This window comes from Xiphophorus couchianus, chromosome 7, assembly GCF_001444195.1.
Source record: "Xiphophorus couchianus chromosome 7, X_couchianus-1.0, whole genome shotgun sequence".
NCBI lineage: Eukaryota > Metazoa > Chordata > Actinopteri > Cyprinodontiformes > Poeciliidae > Xiphophorus > Xiphophorus couchianus.
The window spans coordinates 20,548,266-20,569,854 of NC_040234.1; the positions used below are offsets into that span (position 1 = coordinate 20,548,266).

Sequence of the window (21,589 nt, forward strand, 5' to 3'; positions counted from 1 at the left end):
AAAACATCAAGGATGCTACCCAGGAAAATTCTATCAACTTTCAGTGGGATTAAGAGGAAATAAACTTGAAAAAATTGTGAATTTGAATTATTAAATTCAAATTCAAACAAATACTCAATCCTGTTTACTATTTATCATTTTCATCCCAGGATCCACCCTCCATGTAATTTTCTAATCCAATATTTGACCCAAAACCTTTTCTTTGCCTTATCTGGTTTCTGTCACAGGATTTCTTGCTAAGCCTACAGCAGTGGATTAAAAAGGAAGGTTCATTGATGTGGATACACCTAGTTATTGTAATGAGGGGTTTTTTTTCTTTCTAGATAAGAAAGTAACTTTTATAACTGAAAATATCCATATTTCATAAAGATTTTTTCGAGCAAATGAGAAGGGTTTTTATTTCAGGTTTAGTTTGGTTTGAATAGCTTTCCCTTCAATAAAGAAAAAAAAGAAAAACATTACTTGAAAACTGCTTTTTGTAGTTACTCAGTGTATTCTGCGGTATTTAAATGCAATCTGAAACATGCAAGTGTGGGCAAGAGAAAAAAGGCAGAAAAATGTGTACAGGATGCAAGCTTTTTCACCAAAGTGTTGTATAATGCTTCCAAATGGTGAAAATCTTAGAGTAAGATCTTTTTGGAGTGAGTGTATAACTGTGTATAATTGTCACAAAGAGAGCTGTAAATTTAGGGTTGAAAATGATTGTGTCGTACTGTCGTCATGTTCGAGCCCAAGGTACAAGTTGACCACTGTGGAATAAAATAATTATTTACAGTGTGTTTACTTTTATTAGAAGTTTATTTAATATTAATCTTACAATGTTTAATCAGTTTATTATGTCTCACTCAGTCTTACAGAGTCATTGTTTCTCTTTTTAGCCTTCACAGTTTGCCTCAGCGTGTCAGAAGCTTAGCAACAGGCGATAAGTAAATAGTTTTCATACCTTGCGGAGTGACAAGACCAGACCAACGGCGGAGCGATTATTATTAGGCATAGGATATTCTGTCTGAAACCCATTTTTAACTGAAGGTTGCATTTTTCTCTGTGTGTGTATTAATCTGATTAGCTCCTTGGGAATGTTGGTGATGACACTCTGTCTGTGGGAGAAGGACGGTATACAGTATATACAGAGAGGTGATTCCTTTGTCTAGTTAGATCTCTTCTGAGCTCTCCATCTGTGCAGATGTGAAATAAAGCTGTGTTTTGTTCTGTCTCTTTAACAAGGTTTGGACTTTGTTAATTTTTCTCGCTCCACACCACCATGAAATGTCGGCAACATTCTCATTTATTTTCCTTAATTAGGCAGATTCTGTATGTGTCCACCTGGATTTGAGATCAGTTTTAATTTTTAGCTCTCTGAAGTCTGATTAATTCTCAGCTACACAGAGTAAAAAAAGAAAGAGTAGAATGTATTACAGGGCACAGTGCGATTGACTGAGAAAAATACAAGTTAAACAAAAATGATCAGTGGTAAGGTAGTCATTTGAAGGAAAGAACCTTTTAGTAAAGATGGTTTTAGACAGTCTATAATGATCTTTTTTCAGCTGCAAAAGGCAGTGGCTGATATAATGGAAACTCATTTTGGCATGACTTTTTTCTGCAAAAATAAAAGACTTTCTGGTATCAATGCATGTAAAAAAGAAACCATGTTATTAAACACTCGTGAGAAATCTAAAAATGCCTATCAGATTCAGTCTTTCCATTCACAACCAGTGCTGCTCAATACATTTTGTCAAGGGTGCTGCGCCACATCTGAGTTGGAGCACAATGAGGGGCGGCGTTTTGAGAGAAAAGGACGATGCAGCGAACAAAACTGACTTACAAAGTAGAGTGGCAGCGAAATTCAAGATCCCACCCACTCTATTGTGGAGAAGATTCATTAAGTCATGTCCATTTTCACAAAGAACACAACACAAAGACAGCTGTGTGAGGCTGTGAGGAACAGCTCAGAATGAGGATCATACCCTGCCTCGGTGTTGCATGATAATAATTGGTAATATAGAAATTATTTGATCTTTTCAGTAGCATCGGCAGCACAGTGCAAATTCTAATGGTGACCTCATCTATTAAAATAGGATTATGCTTGTTAATTGACAGTAACAGGATATGAAATCTCACAATATTGACACGTCACAATATTTCTCATCAAAGTCTGTCTTGTGAAGCAATCTCTTGGTCATTTTTTTTTAGTCCAAGCTATTATTAAGAATCTAGGAATGAAGGTAAGTGCTTTGAAATTGACCAGGAAGTAGTTCTGGAGTTGTTTTACTGATGTAGAGGAAGTTCATTCACAAAACCTTTTTTGTGGAGAAAAAATAGATTTTTCGTTTTGCCATATCTTGAAAGACAGATTTCTATTTTGGCTTTTCAACATTACAAAATCTCCTGTATCTAAATCTGGTTAACCTCCCCTTACTTATAAACATGTCTTACTGATTTTCCATTAATCACATTCATAATATGCAATGTGTCCTTTTGTTTCACAGCAGGATTGAACCTGCTGTTTGGCCACATCCTCTCTGTCTGGAGTCTGCATGTTTCCTCTTTGTTTGCATGTCAAAAGATGTGGGTGGTGGTCTATTATAAATTGGCCGTCGGTGTGAGCGTGCAAGACTTTCTGTCTCTTTGCATTAGGCCTGTGTACCTCACCTCTCACCCAATGTCTGCTGGGACATGGTGCAGCCCTCGGGGTTCTTTGGGACTGAAGCGGATATTGCTAATGGAGAGTGACACAATAACAGGCAGAGGAGGAAGGTGTAAATTTGAAACAAAAGCTACAATCTCCTTTGAAAAGTTAATGTATTTTTAATCCCTTTTTTTCGTCCACAGTGGGAAATGCTAGCTGATTTTGCAGATGTGACGTTAGCTTAGCATTATTTAGTAATCTGGAACTCCAAGAGAGGAAGTTACAGAATAAATCAAGTCATACACACTTAAACTCTTTCTTGATCACTGTGTTCCTCTCAGCGATGTATTCTGGTACAGCCTTCACCCTGCATATGGCAGTCACTTCAGACTGTTTTTACTTGCTGTTTCACAAGTGCTAACCAAGCTATTTCAGAACAGGGTTTAACTCCATGACTTTGAGAGTCTCTTGAAGACTTTGGAGAAGACTTTCCTGAACACTTATAGCCTGCACTTACAGGTAGGTATTTACTTACCCACTCTGCTCAATTCTCACGTTATTGTCATCCTTGGGGGTTCCATTGCAGTTCATTCTGAAGACACAGAGTTGTGCCTCACAAAAAGATTATTTAATATAAGCAAAGTACAGTACATTTTAAATGTAATTTGTCCATGATAATCCTTTGATGTCTGAGGATTTGTTTTTTTTTTATAAGTATACTTGTGCTTTCCCCAGGATTATGATGGAGATGAATGAGCACTAGCTGAGATGCATGTGACTCCTTCTCTAATCATTATTTTAAAGTTGTGGTGGGTGATGAAGGGAGGCAGGGCTGAAACGTCTTAAAATATTACTAACCTCTTCTGCAGCCTGCTTAGATAGACTTCTTGAAGAAGATAGACAGAATATTAGGAAAACCTTTGATAATGTTGCCTGGCAACAGGAGTGACTTTGGCTCTTCCCTAATCCAAACTCTATCCCAAAGTATATCCTTGAGATTATTTCTCATTCAACTGACATCCGCAGTAATACTTCATCAGTTAAAGTTGGCATGAAGGTGTTGGGATTTTCTCTCTTGAATTTTCTTCCCATCAATTTCTTCTGTATAATAAATGAATATTTTATGTATGTGAGCACATAAACCTGTCTTCTTCACATTTTGTTCTAAACAAATCTACTAAAATGATAAAAACCCATCCATTACTTAAAGATGTACCATTCAGTCATTTCTATTTCACCTTTGTTTTCAAGTTTGTTTAGCTTTTTGTCAGAAACGTATTTTTTGCAGTAAAACTCTCAAAGCAGGGGGGGAGGCAGTTTCTTTTCAGTTGTGTTAAAATGTGTATTGCACAACTATAATAATGGTAAACCACAGTTGTAAATTGTAAATAATTGGACCACACTTCATGGAAGATAGGGAGTTTGCAATAGCGTGAAAAGTGACGTAGCTGTATGTCCACCTCGTCTACAGCAAACAAGGTCGGAGCTTATTATGTTATAAAGGATAAAGGTCACCTTTTTCTCAGTTTTACACTCGTGATACAGTTTACATGAATACATTTTCTTTGAAGCAACTGAAGACAGCATTTTATATATTCTTAAATTTGTATGCTTACAAGCAGCTTAGATTCTTTACATTTACGTAGTAATTTTGAACCGTTTTAGAAACAGCTGCTCATCTCAGCCAGGACAAAGACAACAGTGCATCTCAAAGGGAACTGTATGCATTTTAAAAACAAATGTAGATTATTTTTTCCTTACACACTGGGCCTTTATTTTACTGCACACATGGTGGCATCATTTTTCTTTATCTCTCATGTCTCTTTGTGACCCAGAACGGTATCATAGATTTTTCCAGTGAGGCGGTGCTGGATGTTGGTGAAGCCGCTGGCAGCCAGCAGTGCAGCATACTGAGCACCTGTCCTCTCTCTGCCCTCCGTCTGCACCAGCATGTTCAGGGAGTAGAGCTGTGCTGTCAGTGGACCAGACCCGTCTTCATTTAGCAGCGCCTCCACCAGCAGCACGGCACCTCCTACGTCACACACAACAAAAATATGCTTATTTAATGGATCATGATCAGGTTTAATTTTGTGAAAGATGCAGTGCTTTTCTTCTAACACATGAATAAAGACCATATTTTAGCTCTATTTGTATGTCTAGTTGTTAGTCTGCTAGAAGGTGAACCACTGTCCCAATCTCAACTCCTATCTGAATCTGAAAAGATTCACTGACCCAAAGCGTGATGCTACCACCACATCTGCTGTATATCTCCATGCTACTGTTTGTTCAGTGATAAAGATTCTCTAATCATTTCTGATCTAATCAACTCTGTTTACTCTTTTAGGTGAGTTCTAAATCTAATTGTTTACAAGGAGCATCAAAATAAAGGGAGGTGAATAGAAATACTACATGCCACGCTTTTTAGATTTGTATTCATTTTTATTACAAATCAAATGACTTTTTAATGTTTTTGATTATTGATGTTGCTAAACTATTAATATGGGTAAATTTAGAGGATGAGATCATGATATTGACACACAATTTTCCACTGATCACCCATATAAATCAACTGAACGATGGTGATTGGTTGTTTTAATAGAAATAACTCCCGCTTTTCTTTGATGCAATGTGCTGTTCAGACAAAGAATATATCTGTTCTTTTTTATCTGCTGTCTCTCCCCTCCTTTATGCACCATTCTCCTATTTTGTCTAGTTTTTGTCTGCAGTCTGACTTTGATCAAAGCCAGAAGGACAGACTTTCCTGGGATCAGCTGCATTATGGGCTACAATCTGCGATCTCATTTCTAGCAAAAGAAGAAAAAAAACACTCATCCCTTTCACACCCAGACACACATACAGACCTGGTTTACAGGCCTTATAGATTCTGCAGAGGAGCTCTGTGCAGCGCTCATCTGTCCAGTCATGGAGGATTCTGGCAAGAATATAGAGATCTGCGACTGGCAGGGAGTCCTTGAAGAAATCACCTTTAGAAAGAGACACAAACACTTCATAGTTATGGAAAGCTCAATGAATATATAAGATTTTCATCCATGATGTGAAATTTTCAGCATGTTATAGAAAAGCAACAATTCCAACAACTTCTCCCTCAGACTCCCCCAGGTAATACTGCAGTGATGTTGATGCTGGTCGTATCAGAATCAGCAGAAGAGGGATGGATGCAATATTTAGTGTGAGCAGTTTGTAAGAAGGGTGATGCTGAGGTCTCAAACTGGGCTGCCTTAAGTGGTTCACAAGCTTCACTTTATCTGATTTAATTATTTTTGTGTAATTATTAATTCTGTTGACAAGCCTGCGTAATACTGATGTGACTTGATTAGTGATTTACACGCTTAAAAATAATTGCTGCAAATGGTTGATGTCTGTTGTAATTGAATTATTCTAAATGCTTTTGACCCAGATTGATTACGTCAAATTTCCACCCTCTGTCCAACATTCAGCTGTAGTTGATTTCTCTTTTGCATGCAGCTTGCTTAGAGACTCGATCATTTCCTTTCAGTACTTCTGTGATGTCTATTTTATTTAAATTCCTGACGTTGAAATAAAATATATTTAGAGACCTCATGCACCAGCACCCGTCACATGGCTGTACGAACAGCGGGACAGGAAGGGATTGACTTTCTCCTCAGGTTTTTGAGGTTACCTGCTGCTGAGACTTTCAGCTGCTGCTGCAGTGGAGGAGCAACGAAACAAAGAAAGTGTGAGGCACAAATTGATAGTTTTGTACACAACGATTTCACTCTTAACAGAAGTCAGTCAAGAGGATAATGAGGTTAATAGCTGCCAATATCAATGATGTCTTTTTGTGTTTTAAGCTACGGTTCTCAATTTTGTTGCATATTAACTTTGTGGAGCGAGAATTGAATAAGAAGTGATGGGTTATAGCTATATTGTATATAAAAGAGGGAACTGTTTTCCGTTGCAATTACATGTGATGTAAACTATATGGTCAAATTATTTTTAAATATATTAGCTGGAGTTTGCATTCATTCTATGTAAAGTAACAGCTTAAAAATAGAGGCTCCGGCACAGTTTTCATCACTGACATTCAAAACTTTCATTTTCCTCAGTAGTTCTGCATGCTCAGTAATGTTATTCTTGATGTATTCAGCTCCCTTCAGCACAAAAGAGATCAGTGCTGCAGCTGTTTTTGTCAAGATGTTCTGCCCTTTCACAGTCCCTGTTTGAGTGAAAGCAAACATGCATGATCAGACCTTTCTCCGTTTTTTTACATTAATAATAACATAGTAAATATGATTCTAAATTATTTGTCCTGGTGTTTTATGCCAGCCAGTTTATTTTGTATTTTATTTTTTTCATTGTTGTTTCATTGAGAGATGAAGCAAAGACATGCAGAATAGAGGCATCTTTAAACTCTGACCATCCTATAGGTAACTGAACACCAGAAATGAATCCAACTTTTATGACTGAAGATTTTGTCAGCTTATGTAACTGAAATAGAATCAACATTGCATTAGAGGGTAACATTGTGGTGGTTTGACTTTCTTGTGACCAAATTTATTGTCCTGAATTTATTTGGAATTTAAGGCTGTAAAATGATTAATATTATGGTTTAATGAAAGAGGGAAGAAGACATGCAGCAAAGGCCAACGGGCCATGACTCGAACCCTCTACAGCCGCATCAAGGACCGAGGCCACCTTACATATATATCACATTCTACCCAGTACATCACTGCCACCCCCTCAAATTTTAAGGACACAAAATACATTTTTTGATGATATTCTCATTTATTAGACCCCGCCTCCATGAGCTGACTTAAGGCTTGATCGCATTCTATTTGAACAGCAAAACATTGACATATGCTTCCATCTTATAAATTAAACATTTATCTTAATTCTGTATTAATTCACTTTCACCGTCCTGATGTGCCTGATTACCTCTAATGAGAGTAAGAATGCTTATCTGCACTACATTTAAGCACAAAAGGTCAAATAAATCAGTTAAAGATGAATCAATAGCAAATATAACAGGCTTTATAGAGATTTGAAAAACCAACATCTCTTTTGTGTGTCTGCGTTGTCACTAATACCTATGAACATTGCACTTAGAGCAGATACTATGATTGTCAGGAGAATGCAGAATTGTAATAATGTTACCCTCATGGAAGCTGATCCTCTGGTCAGCCTCGGTGACAAAGTGTTCCCCTGACACACGCACTACCTTGGGGAGGTCAAAGATTGTCACAGTGCATTCTGGGTAGGCCAACGTGCACTGCTTGGCTAATGCTCCACTGCAGCCTGAAGAGAAGGATAGAATTGCATTTAGTTACGGAACAGTAAACAAATAACCTTCATTGAAAACAAAGTGGATCTTCACTATACACAAACCTGCTTTCAGCTCACCATTACACAAGGGCTTGTGATGCTTTCAGGTACACCACATTATTTATAATCTTGATTTGGATTCACTTTGCTGCTTTCGGGAGGAGGTTCATGTAACATTAATACTTTAATTCCAGAGATAGATTAACATAATGTAGAAAGAAGAGGCTACTCTGTGTAACAAAAGTAGATGTTTGGAATAAAGTTGTATTTTTCAGCCGATGCTAATAACATTTAATTGTTAGTCCTTAATCTGAAACGTATAATTTTTAAATCTATTTTGACTGCCATGATAGCGTCATGCACAACAGTCCCCTCAGGATTTGGTTAGGTTTGAAAATAGCAACGTGAACTTGGAAAGATATGATCAGTGAAGACATTTAAAACAGGTTAAAACTAATTTTAAATTTAACCAAATTAGAATTCTTTGATTTTGTAAAAGTTAGACTTGACTTGAAAACATTGGTTTAAAAATGGCTAAAAAAAAACAAAAAAGCATATAAACTCTTTGTAAACCTCATTTTTTCACCTTAGCCCTTTTTCTGTTTTAAAAAAATTTAAATTTGTTGTTAGCTTTCAAAACAAAGCTTTAGGTTAGAAATTTGCATTCCACAACCATGACTATTTACATTGGAGGGGGACGCTTGCAAGCCTGGGTACATCATCCCAGCTGTACCGTAAGGTAATTTTATTCATATAGCACATTTTCCACAACAAGTCAGTTCAACGTGTCAGCATCGTGTTGTGGGGCTGTTTGGCTGCTGGAGGAACTGGTGCACTTTATAAAATAAATATCATCACAAGGACAGAATATTATGTGGAAATAGTGAAGCAAGTTCTAAAGATATCTAAATCTCACTAATTACAAATCAACAGAAGTTTCATAATATAGCAACAGATGTTTTTGTGAGCTTTATCAAGTTCACTAAAGGTTAAATGCACAACTGAACCTTGTTAGATGCACACTGTCAGTGGGCAGTTCATAACGAACCGTGATCTTATCTAGCGAGGTTTTTGTGTTGAAAAAGAGAAAATTAAAGAGATGTTTTGTGCAAACATTTGATGTTGGATTGTCACAGTAACGATATAGAGAGATAACGGTCTCTGTGACAAGGAACTTCACCAAATAGAAGCATCTTTATTCTATCCTGTTAAGTTTCCAATTTCTATCTTTCCTGCAAAATATCATATTAGAACTACTTGGGGGGGGGGGGGGGGGGGGGAACAGGTTGAATGTGTTGCCTTCATTTGTTCTTTTAAAACCTAAAGTTTACGCTTACTGGTATTACCTCTAATTCAGCAGAAGTAGTTGCATAATTATTGCTGTCAACCATTTTGTTTTATTTGGAGTTTTTAGGTTGTTCTCCATGAGAACCAAAAGCAAACTAAGTTGTACTAAAGATGCCCAAAGCCAGAAGGTGGAGATGAGGGTATGACTTCTCATGCAGGTTATAGATGGTAAAACCTCAGAGTTATTTATCATGATTGAGCCTGTTTTCTAAGTAGCACTCTTTAAAGAAATTCAAATTTCTTTAATTTGAATTAAATAATTTTTATTTAAATTAATTTTGAATTAAATTTAATATTAATTACATGTAATTATTATTCTAATTGAGTTTTCAGTTTAATTAGGCTGAAAAGTTTTGACAGACTGAAAATGTAATTCAAGAAGTTGATCCTTGAGTTAGATCTGATTCTGAAATATAAGTACATGTACAGTAAATGTAAATTTAACAAAAAATAAAAAGGAAGTAGCTGGTTCATATTAGCTCATACAACACCATAACCAAAACCTACACTACAGTTTGAGCAGTTATAGAGCAGTGTACAGAACTTATATGAAAAATTAATAAGGGCAACAGTATTTCACAGTAAAAAAAACCCAACAAAAACACAACATAGTCTGACATCTCTCCAACATATTCTCTTGCTTCAGCCATATTTTCTTCCAGCAAGTCCTCTCTGTACCACATGAGCCAGTCGTCACCCTCCAGCTGCATTAATAAGCTCAGACTGCATATCACTCTGCCACTAATTTACCAGTTGTCATTCTTTGAGCCACTTAAATACTAACTACTGCACAACAGGGGCTCCGAGGTTGTATAATCATCCTGTCAAATGTTCAGACCTTAACTCTCATTTTTTCACTTCTACAGCTGGAAACCTCAATGAGTGACATTTCACTTCTTGTACAAAATATCCAAGCTCCAACAGAAGTCACTATACATGCAATGTGATTTTTTTAAATTATGATTTATGAGTGATTGTAAAGTTGCGCTCTACTTGTGCTTGATATGTACGTTCTATGAAGGTAAATCTTGGAGGTTACACAAGTGGGATTTGGAAACTGAAGTGAGCAGCAAACACACACACATGCTCATAAGAGAAAAGCAGAAATATAATGTGAAAATGGGATTCTTTCAGTTTGATGCTTTAGCAGCATTATTTAAATTCTCCACACCTTACAAAGAAAGGTGAATGCAAAATAGACAATGTAAGAAAAAGTGAAGAACAACAATAGAGTCAGAGACTGGGGGGGGGGGAGGAGAAAGCCAGAGTGTCGCAGTGAGACAGAATACAGCTTCAAAGGATGTCACTTTGACAAACCTATAAAACACAGTTAGATGAGCCACTGTGTGTTTGTCTATGTGTGTGCATACACTGCGAGATTTCCTCCCAGCTATCCTCTAACATGACCTGCTTCCACCATATCAGCTCTGCCTTTTCTGCACACAGAGATGCTAGGTAGCTCTCACATCAAACAGGAGTCACCAGAGGAGGAGAATCAAAGAGCCACGATGAAGAAAGAAATCAGACACACAGCACACTGTTCGGCTAACCCGGCAGTCTCAAAGAGTCACATCCAACACTGGTTTTCATTTTTATATCGTATCTAGATTTAGCCTTTGCTCAAATACAGTGTTGAACTTTTCCTGATTTAGTTACATCTAAACATTTGTATTTGCTTTATTTGTTTTTGTTCACAGAGAACCAATTTAACTTAAAATCAAAATTACAAACGTGTCTTAGGCAAAATGGCAGCAGCTCATGACAGAACTAAATACCATTGTGCAATACTCTAAGAGTAACATTTTACAACCTGACTGATTTAAACAGCTCCAGAATTTATCCGACTCTTCTGCCTGGTATGTTCCTCCTGATGTTTTTTGTTCAAAGATTAAACTACACACAGTAGGTCTTCTGAAGGCAATCTGGCATACTGCATTTTGAGGCACACAAGCATATATTGGTCCATCACATAAACTCCCTCATAAAGCATACCTAAATTTGTGTCTGCAGTGTGACACAATGTGAATAGTGTCAAGGAATGTGAATATTTTGATTTTAGTTACAGCACCTTGGAAAATGTATTGAGAATGTGCCAAGGAATCAATCCAGACTTATTCTGTTGTGACTCACAAGTGCACTTCACTGATTTCTCTGTAGAGAGGCCATGAGAAACAAATTCAAACAGGAAAAAAAAATTTCTTTCAACCTTGGGCACTTCTCAATGCATGATCGTTCCACCATGGATGTATGGAAGCCATATTCACCGCAGAGAGTCAATCATTGGCAGGGTCTAGCAGACAAAGAGACGAGTCTTGAGCAGCAGGTGCGCACGGACTCAACAGATGCTGTGTGAGAGACATGGCCTGTATGGGGCACTGCAGTGCTGCCCTTCACCCTCCTGATGCTCAGACGTTTTGGATATGCAGCTTCATGCATAAGCATGAACAGACAACCTCATGTGAAGAAAGTCACACAGGACCCGGAAAAGACCAGGATCGATGCAAGGTGCCTTTTGTGGCTCCACAGCTCCCCTGTGTGGTCAGCCGAGGTAGCACATGCTACAAGTGGCCCACCTGTGGACAATTTCAGACTGCAGAAATGGCATGAGACACCTTTATCACAAGGGGACTCTTGTGTGGATTGTTATTCGTGTTAATGCTGAACTAAAGGCCATCTTTGAGTAAGTGAACAAAGCTGCAGATTAAACATTCACAACTGGAGACATTTGTTCTGAAATACCTATATATTTTTTACACCTTTTATGATCCTGTCTGAACATGACTGGAGTCAATGTTCATCTGTTAAATTCACTTGAAATAAAAAAAGAATGGAATAAAAAGGAAAAGGAAAAGCCCATTATCTTTTTCACAAAGGCTATTCTCGGTTTCATAACATCCTTCATTCTTCAATTGTGTCTCTGCAGTTCATTATAAGCTTTCGCCTCCATCATTTATGTCATGTCTGTTTAATCTTTGCGCTCCCAGCACTTTTTCATCTTTGTGCCATTTGCTTGTCATGTAAAGCAACTCATCAAAGATGCTTTTAGAGATAAGTCTCACTTGACAAAGGAGCAGAGACAAATGAACAAAGCCTTCCATTTTACTTAACAATCAAGTTTAATTTCACCAAGAGCTGTGGTTCATGTAATTGTTGCAAAGTTCTCCTCTGATAATGAAGGAATAAAATGTGAGACTTTTTCTGAATAAACTATCAATAAACAATGTGAAGTGTAATTGATTTTATCATTTCCTGGGGAGAAAAGAAAATGTAATAATTTTCTTCAAGATTTTACTCTTGAAGAAAATTCAAGAATATGTTAAATCTCAGAATTTCACATATTCAAAAGCCAGCAAATCTTTGAATACTGAACTATAAAATATAAATAAAACAGAATTAATCTTTCTATTGTTTTCAGTGTAGAGCATTTTAAAACAACTTCCCCAAAGCTTTCGAGTCTCATCCACCACAAAAAAAACCAGGAAGTACTTTCATATATAGATGATGACATCACATCTGTGTTAGCCCCATTCACACGCTTGTTACTGTCTATGTCTTTAGACAGATACTGGATTGTTTTCTCAATTTTCTTTTCAACAACAATATGGTAAATGGATATATGGTAGCTTGCCGACAACAGCAGTGAGCAAATGAGGTTTGTGAGCATAATGTGCATTGTGTAAAAATATCTTCATTTGCAGCAGGTTTTATTTTTTTATATGTCCTCCATAGGAATGAAACAGTACACAAAAGCCACCGTTCAGTATACAGTTAAGTTTTAAAGTCAGGTTTTGGTACATTTTCAGTACACTTCATTTGAGAAAATAAGATCTATTATTATATTTTGCTTTAGTCAGCAGTAAGCAAAGAATCTTATGTTCAACAACTTTAAAAAGTGGAAGTAACATGCTGACACATGTATACCAAGTAAAAGTGCTGGTCAGTTATGGAGCCAAGATCTCTCTGAAAGCTACCAGAATATTTTTGTTTTTGAATTGCAGTTTCTATCACTAGCATCTCTATTTTGAGCTTGAGAGTTTGCTATGACTTCTTTTATATCAGGTGGACATTGTATTGTCTTATGGTCACTTTTTGTCAACTCTCACCTGTTTGTTGCCTTAAGCTTCCTTTGTTCTTACTATTAAAATGCATTACTGGTATAAAGTTTTCCCAGGTGTTTAGTCAGGTTGCAGACACATTTGCAGCTCTAAAAGCAGAACACTGGAACTAATTTATATTTTGCCTTAACAAGTGATTCTCACCAGCTAAATAATTTAGTAATAATGTTTAATATTGATAAAACTTTTGGGCTCATTTGGTACCAAACTTCTTGCTTGTTAAAACCACTGGATTGGCTTTAATTTCTGCTGACAAAATCGAAGCAACGGTAATTTCAGGTCTGGTTTGGGTTAAAATAAGGACAGTGGGATAAAAAAAAAAAAAACATTAGAGTGCACCCATACCTATTCATGTTTCAGTATTCACAGATTCACCTATTTAGACTTAAAACTACTCACAAACAACTTTTCACTAATTTTTAAAAAATATTTGAAACAGAATGCAGTTTCAGAAGCTGAAATACTTAAGCACAATGCTACTTACTCTATTCACTGGCTTCTGAATACCAGCCAATCCACGAGGCCCATTCATTTTCCTTGGCGCTGATTGGCTTTACCCCCTAAGAGTGGTCTCAAGTATTTGTGAATTTCAGCTATTTGTGGGTCTGTGGTGGTTCCTAAACTCAGTGAAAACCTCTGTACAGGAAATGTGGGAATGGGTCTTGGAGACTCATTTAATATTCAAATACAAAATCAATGTTTCCATTCAAGTATTGCACAGGAATAAACTTAAGCTTTCTAGGAGATAATTTTGAGGTAGAGGAAAACCATGCTAAAAGCTGTCTTTCCTTTACCAGGCTACTCATTCAGCAGAAACACCTTGTATATTATTCTTTTATCTTGTTGTTTATTTTTAAAAAATATATATATATGTTGCATTATTTGTGGAAAGAAAGTTATTTTCTATTACAAAAAGCTGTAATTTTAACAAGTATGTACGGACCATTAAGTTATTTAGACCAGTTTTCTGACACAGTTGTGGAAAAATATTAATTAAATTTTTGTTCCTAATTAACAAAAATCTATTACCAAGCTTTAGTTTTTCTTTTGCAAAACATAAAATATTCAGTGTTCAAAGAGAGTGCAACAAAGTACCTTTAAACTCATATGTCCTAATAAGGTTGATATTGTCGCCATCATAACATCTTTGGTTCATTTATCAAATTCAGCCTTCACTTTAGATTTTATCAGTCAGAATCATTATTTTCCAGTTACATGCTGATGTGGTTGGAAATGTCTCTAGAGATTAAACAGACTTTGTTTACAGCTTGGAGCGTACAAGATGTTCACTCCCAAATGTTTAATCTTAGATGACAAAACTGATCGTAGCATCCACAGACATATGTGGAAATAGTTTGTTTTAACTGGAAAAACCAGGAAAACTTACCTCCCAGGTCACAGATGAACTTAAAAGGCGTAAGATCAAAGGCCGTGACCACGTCTCTGCCGCAGATGTTCCAGATGGAGTTCATCAAGTGCATGAATTTCACCATTTCCTCATCAGACCTGAACAGACAACCACAACGAGAGAAAAGTTATTTTTATTAGTCCTTTTTCACTCATGTCTCCCTTCATGGAAGCATAAGCCTCTTTATCATCTTCTCTAAACTGTCACCCAAAGGCTGAAGTGCAAACAGACACATTCCTCATTTAGAAAGTTTCTCCCAGCGGCCGCTGGGGTGTGTGTGTGTGTGTGTGAGGCAGACAGGGTGCGGCAGAACAGAAGAGCCTGTGGTGAGTGCTGCTGCTCTGAGAAATCTCCACCTCATCAAGCAGCACCACAATGAGGCCCACACACACACACACTCACCCCCACATCCTCTTTCTTCTGTGATGCTGCTTTCCACTCGTAAAAACTTCTCTAGCAAAGTACTCATCCATCTAATACTCAAAGCAACTTTGTATGACACAGTGACATCCAGAAGAAGTTGGGCCATTGTTGGCCTCAGACCCTGACTGCAGATGATGTGAAAAGACAAAAAAAAAAAGACTCTGAGGCCAAACAGAAGATTGTCATCTATAATCTGAAAGCGTCAAGGTCAAAAGATCCTATAAGCCCTGTAACGATAAATTCATTTGTTGTGGGGGAGAGGTGGGAGAATAACATAATACAGTAAAAAAAAAAATAAAGAAAGAATTGCCCTATAAGACATCCAATTTAAGTTTTAGTGAGATAGCCTTGTTACCTGATAATTCTTCGTATATTATGACTTATTAGAATTTATAGCTGATTTATTCTGTTTACAGTTCTCAACATCCATTCACTCATTCATTAGAAAAATAAAACCATGTTGCATTTTATAAAATTACTGATGCCACACTAATTGTTGCCCTGGCTAAGGCTAAAATTAGCTATGTTGTCAAATGAAGGACAGCCTTCATTATGTCAAATCTCCTGCTTGGCACATACAGAAAGTTATCTTTGGCTATTCCTCTGTGTCTCTCTCCAGATTCTTTTCTCTTTCCTCTTCTCTTAATTTACCTGACCGGATTTGAATATGCTTTTGTTCTGGGGACCAGTGATGAAAGGCTTCTTTTCCAATGTGGGTGTACACCAGTGCATAAAGCAAAGTCCACTTAAACCTGAGTTTGGTGTGGAAGAAAATTTAGAAGCATTTGTATTAAAAATAAGAAGACATTAAAGTTCATGTGTGTGTAAAGGAAAGTGATGCTAAGCTATTTTAGTGTAGAGGTTGTAAAAATTTATTTTTTTATTTGATTATTTTCAATGCTGAATTACAGGAAAACTGAAATTTATTCATTCCAATGCACATATTATTTGTTTGGTACTCTATGATATGAGGTGGGGGTTTTTTTCAACCACTCTTTGGCCACCCTAAAATGTAACATTGGTCATTTTAACAAATGTTTTGGGTATGATCACAATATTGAAAGACTTTTAAAGCATCTCAGTGTCTTTTCATCGACAGATGAGGAGAAGGCAATCTGTACCACCTTTTCAGATCAATGTTTCTCTGCAGATGAATTCTCATGAGTTAAAAATTTGAAAAAATAAATCAGGTTATACATTTTAAGAAAAATAAATACATTTTGTTGTTTGGAAATCTCCTTTTTTAATTTTTAAAATTGCACTCAATTTTAGGAAAATAGCAAAAGGTTAAATAAAGTTTCTCATAATTTCTGCTGACTGTACCTTAAATTTAGGTTTTCATATTTTGAACATCTTTTCCAATCAGGTAAAAGTCTCTACAAATTTTAAAAAGTTGTACTAAAGTCTTATGTAAATGCTGTATGTTTATGAATTCCACATTCCTTTGCCTGGTTTTTTCCCTTTCCGACTCCTACCTGATTCCTCAAGGTTAAGAAGTGAAGCTGAAAAAAGGGCCTTGGCTGTAAATTATTCAGGTGCAGTACATGACTGGTTAAATGGCGATGGGTAAACGGGAGTCTGAGTCATCCAGCCGGCTTCGAATCCTCCAGCTCCCGCTGCAGAGCTCAGAGAACGCATTGAATGACTTCAGCATTTGTTTTCCCTTGCTAATTTCTCCGCCGTATTCACAGGGGAAATCAGCAGGAACCAACAAATGCTTCTCCATATCAAATCAGCTGAGCACAGGTGTCGAGACTGTTCTTTGTTTGGCAAATTAATTTCGATGCATTGATGCTGATTTGCAAATTCATCTGAACTGTCATGCTACAGTTTGTTTACATGGTTCATGGCTGGGTTATTCTTGCTTTGCACTCATCTAAAGCAGTGATGCAGTTTCTATTAAAATTGTCAGCTGCTTTCAGAATGTAGGGACGACTAAGAAGATTTCCATCTGCAAGAAATGAAAACCAATGTCTACTTCAGAAGTCTAAACAAACAGCACCAGGGAAAAAAGAGAAAGCTGACAGGGTTCATATTCTCATTCGTAAAAGGTTTAGAAACCAAAATATGAAAAACAATATTTCTATTTTCAGACTTTGTCCATCCATCAGTTTTTCCAGTTGTTTCAGGTTTGATGAAAAGTACTGCCTAGGAACAAAAATGGCTGCTAGGAAGTGTATAAAGTTCAATTATAATGTGGTTTTATAATGTTTATAAGCTTCAGACTGAGTAATTCATAAAAGCAGACAGTGTAATATTTTAGTCCCACTGATGTAGAATAATATTGAAACCTGAGAGGTGCATTTAAGGCCCGTGCTGGTGAGTAGAAGGATGTTTTTGTGCTTTAATTCTCTGCGTGCCTCACTTTGGATGAATTCTCGTCCTCTGGGTCTGCTGGTGTTAATGTAACAGGCCCTCAGGCACCCTGATCAAAATCTTTTAGCTACCAAATCGTGTTGTGTGTGTGATGACCCCTGAAAATTGCTGACCAGCAGATCAGTGATGCGTTAAAACTGTGGGCACTGGATGCTGTAAACACATCAGATCTCTAGGACAATGGCAATTTTTTTTTCTTTTTCTCTCTCTAGCTCTGGCTTCCTCACCTCTCTGGTCATGCCCTCTCACTGTTTCCCACTTTCTCATTTAATTTCACATTTCCTCCATCCCAATGAATCCAACAAGTCAGATTTTGTTTGTTGTTGAGGGAAATCGATGGAAATGGGCTTAAAGCAAACAGGAGGTGACAGAATGTAAATGAGACAGCTCATCTGTTTGATCTGTATGTTTGTTCAGCTGAACTCTCAACACTAAGAAAGCTTTTTACCTGTACAGAGCTTGAAACAGGTCCTTTGAGCTGACTCCAAAAGCCTTTTCATACTGATTTCTTCCCTCTCTGAGAAAATGCAGAGAAAAACAAAATGTAAATCAATAACAGGCAGCCCAAAAAAAAGACATTTGTATCATCTTTCATGGTATTGCTTTTAGCTTTTTTTCTCTCTCAGACTTCACTGGTCAGCCACAGAGAGAGAGCTGCTGGCTGCTGGCTCTCACAACATCAAAAGACAGAGTTCAAACAGGAGAAGGTGACTAAAGTCTGCACACTTTTACACTGCCAGCTGAACCTGCGTCTCTCACAGCTCATCACTGCCCACCTGTGGCTGACTTCATGACATACACTTTGATAAAATATTCAGTTTTACAAGACATAACCTTTATTTTTGTTTACAAAAGTACTACAGAGCATTTTCAAAATCTCTCATTTTCACCAACCTGAAATCTCAACATGTTGAATAATGATTTTATTGGATGGACAACACAAAGCAATGTGCAATGAAGTGAAGTGGAATAAAAAAGGATAGGCGATGTTATTTATTTTTATTTTTTTTACAAAAAAAACATGAAGAGCATGAAGAGGGTGGATTTAGGTCTGAACTTTCATTTATCCTAAGTCTCTTCAGCTTTCCCATAACTGCTGAAAAAAGCAGTCATTAATGCTGCTGCCACAACCTTTTGCAAACGTGACTTTTAACCATAGCGTTCTTCTAGCAGTAGTCCACCAAGGCCAGATTTCTATTGTGTCTGCTATTACGTACAGCATTTTTAAAATATCACCTCACATTGCATTATTTAGCTGAAGAAACCGGAAGACTAGAGCAAAGTTTCTCTTTGTTTCGGTCCCTGTCCTGATTATTAATTTAGGAAGATTGCTGTATGTTTACCTGCAGTGGTTGAAACTTAACTGTGAATAAAACTGGTTTTGGTTTTTGTTGTTCTTGTTTTCTGAGTTCTGTACGGTTCTTGTTTCTCCTACAGTCACAGCCCCAGCCCTCTAATTCTCCCCACACCAAAGCTTACCTCCATAAAAAACTCGTTCTTACTCCTAACCCAACACAAGCTGACATTTATGAGGGGTCGCAGAAGTGCAACATTTAAAGGCCTGGTATAATTTTTCATATTGGACAACACATTGCTTATTATTCATTATTCATTCTCTGAGAACATTTATAAGATAGATAACTATGACATCAACTCCTGAGAATAGATTTGGAAGTAGCCTGATGGAAATCCAATGAAACAAAACCACAGCATCCTGCGCACTGACCATAACACTGAGGAGTTCCTGACCTGATATGTTTTTCTTGTTATACTTAATGCAAAGCATAGTTGACATCTTGAATTTTGAGTGCTTCAATGCAATTTTGACAGGCAATGTTCTGCTGCACATTAAATATTTACTTGTTGGGACAAAATAAAAAATAAAACATCCAAGCTACTCATATAAAAGCAACTGCTGCTCTGTTTACTGACCTAACAGCATCTGTGAGATAATGCCAGCAGAGGTAGATGGTCCTGGAGCTGTACTGGATGGACTGGCTGAGGGACAAAGGACTGGAACGTGTGAGGAAGACTCTGGACTGTTCTGTGTTACTATAAAAAACTGAAGAGGAAGGAAAAACATGGAAAAGAATGAATTAATAAACGATTGCAGGTATGAAATAATATTTTGACGTTTCATTAGTGTTGCAGACACATGAGAGTTGTAAAATGGAAGTGGGTATACTTGAGGCAGGTAACAATAATAAATGTCAAATAGACAAAGAAAACCCAGGTTAAAAGTATTTCTGTACTTTAATACAGTCTGTGTGGAAGATATAAGAGAACAAAATCATAAAAAGCTATGTTAAAGGTTTTCCAGAAACCATGCAAGGGGCACATCAAAGGCAAAATAAGGTGCTCTGCTTAGATTAAAAAACAGAACTTTTTGGTATATGTGAAAACTTTAAATGTGGTGTAAAAATAATACTAGAATTAATCCTGAACAGTTTCCCTAATGCCAAACATGGTAGTGGTAGAATCATGTTGTGTTGATAATTTCCTTCAGCAAGGACATAAAAAGAAACTAAACACAGGAAAATTGTTGAAGAAAACCAGTAGACTGCAAATGTGTGACACAGGGTCATAGGGTCACCGTCCAGCCCGAATACTCAGCTTTGGAAACTGGAATGAATTAGATCAAATCATAGAACCAAGAAGGAGACAGAAGAGAAATAATGGGCATAAATGTCAGTTTCCAATGGTCTTACAGCTGTAACTGCAGTAAACAATGTTTCTACAAAGTATTGCATTACAAATGCACACCACAATTTTCAGATTTCGTTTTGTAATAAAACTGCACAAAAGTAGTTCTATAGAGTTTGTGATTGTAATGTCACAGAATGTGTAAAAGTTCAAAATGTATGATTACTTTTGTCCATTTATTGTACGACAACATCAAGCAAGCATACACTCAAATGTAAAACCCAAATTTATAGCAAAAATAATCAGAACTAGAACTCACTATGAATCATTTTTTAGTGTCTCCTGACCTTGCCCGCTGTCCCAGTGTGTGTTGAGGAGCTGCAGGCCTGTGCAGGCAGCAAGCAGCCGCTGCGTCCCGTCCAGACTGGTTCCCACCGCCTGACTGATCTCCTCTGCTGACAGCGGACGCTCTGCAGCCAGCAACACATCAAACACACCCAGTTCACAGGATGTGAACACCGTCTAGGTCAGAGAGGAGAAACAGCCAAGACACGCATTAGTGACAAAATAAATATGAAAATAAAAACCATTGTATTCAATCAGTAGTACAGGTAACATAGATACATTATAGCTTAACAAGTTTTTAACAAGTGCCACAGTGAGTATGCACATGCATCGAACTGAAAAAGTAAAATTCTACTTAAAAGTTGCAACATGACTGTTACCTTGGAGATAAGAAAGCCTTCCATGTACTCCAGTATTTTTCTAGGGTACACATCTGTAGCTGGTGTAGTTGGTCCCCCTTTGGTGGGACCCGCATCTGGAAGCTCAGCCATCCTCCCAGGTAGACAGAGTGCTTTGTGTCTCTGCAGGTGAGCTGATCTCTACTGTTCAGTCAGCTTTCTAGCTGTTTATGTTAGTAGATGACAGAAGTGGACTGAAAGCAAAGTGCCCACCCTGCAGCAGCAGCAGCAGTGAGAGTAGCAGTGGGCAAAGCTGATTACAGCCAGATAACCCAGATTAGAGCATGGGCTCAGTCTGGTAGACAAAGAAACAACTCTGTGAAAACACTGCACTCTTGTTCATAATCACTCACCCACTGTCGTCACAAACCAAAGCCACTTTTTAATGAGTTTATATAACCCTACATGAGGCCAGGACAGTGGTCTCACCATGTCTTTAAAAAATATATGCTCCCCTAAACATGTTTAATGGCAATCCTGCCAAATGATATTCCCTGACAAATATTCTATGAATTCTTAAGTAAGGCATTCCATTGAGAGCGATGATCAGAGAAGCAGTCAAGAATCCTGTTTTAACTTTGACCCAGCTGCGATGGGAGAATCT

The 21,589-nt window shown here is 37.3% G+C and overlaps 1 protein-coding gene across 1 annotated transcript; it reads right to left on the reverse strand.

Moving 5' to 3' along the window:
* Positions 1 to 4,396: 4,396 nt before the first annotated feature.
* asmt (acetylserotonin O-methyltransferase) lies at positions 4,397 to 21,385 on the reverse strand. The gene is made up of 8 exons (XM_028022236.1): positions 20,968 to 21,385; positions 20,590 to 20,764; positions 19,532 to 19,661; positions 18,048 to 18,116; positions 14,780 to 14,898; positions 7,763 to 7,903; positions 5,488 to 5,610; positions 4,397 to 4,658 (listed from the first exon to the last, which is right to left on the reverse strand). Exons 1-8 carry the CDS (start codon positions 21,076 to 21,078, stop codon positions 4,441 to 4,443), a joined length of 1,086 nt encoding a protein of 361 aa, XP_027878037.1. The 5' UTR covers positions 21,079 to 21,385; the 3' UTR covers positions 4,397 to 4,440.
* Between the last annotated feature and the right edge of the window lie 204 nt (positions 21,386 to 21,589).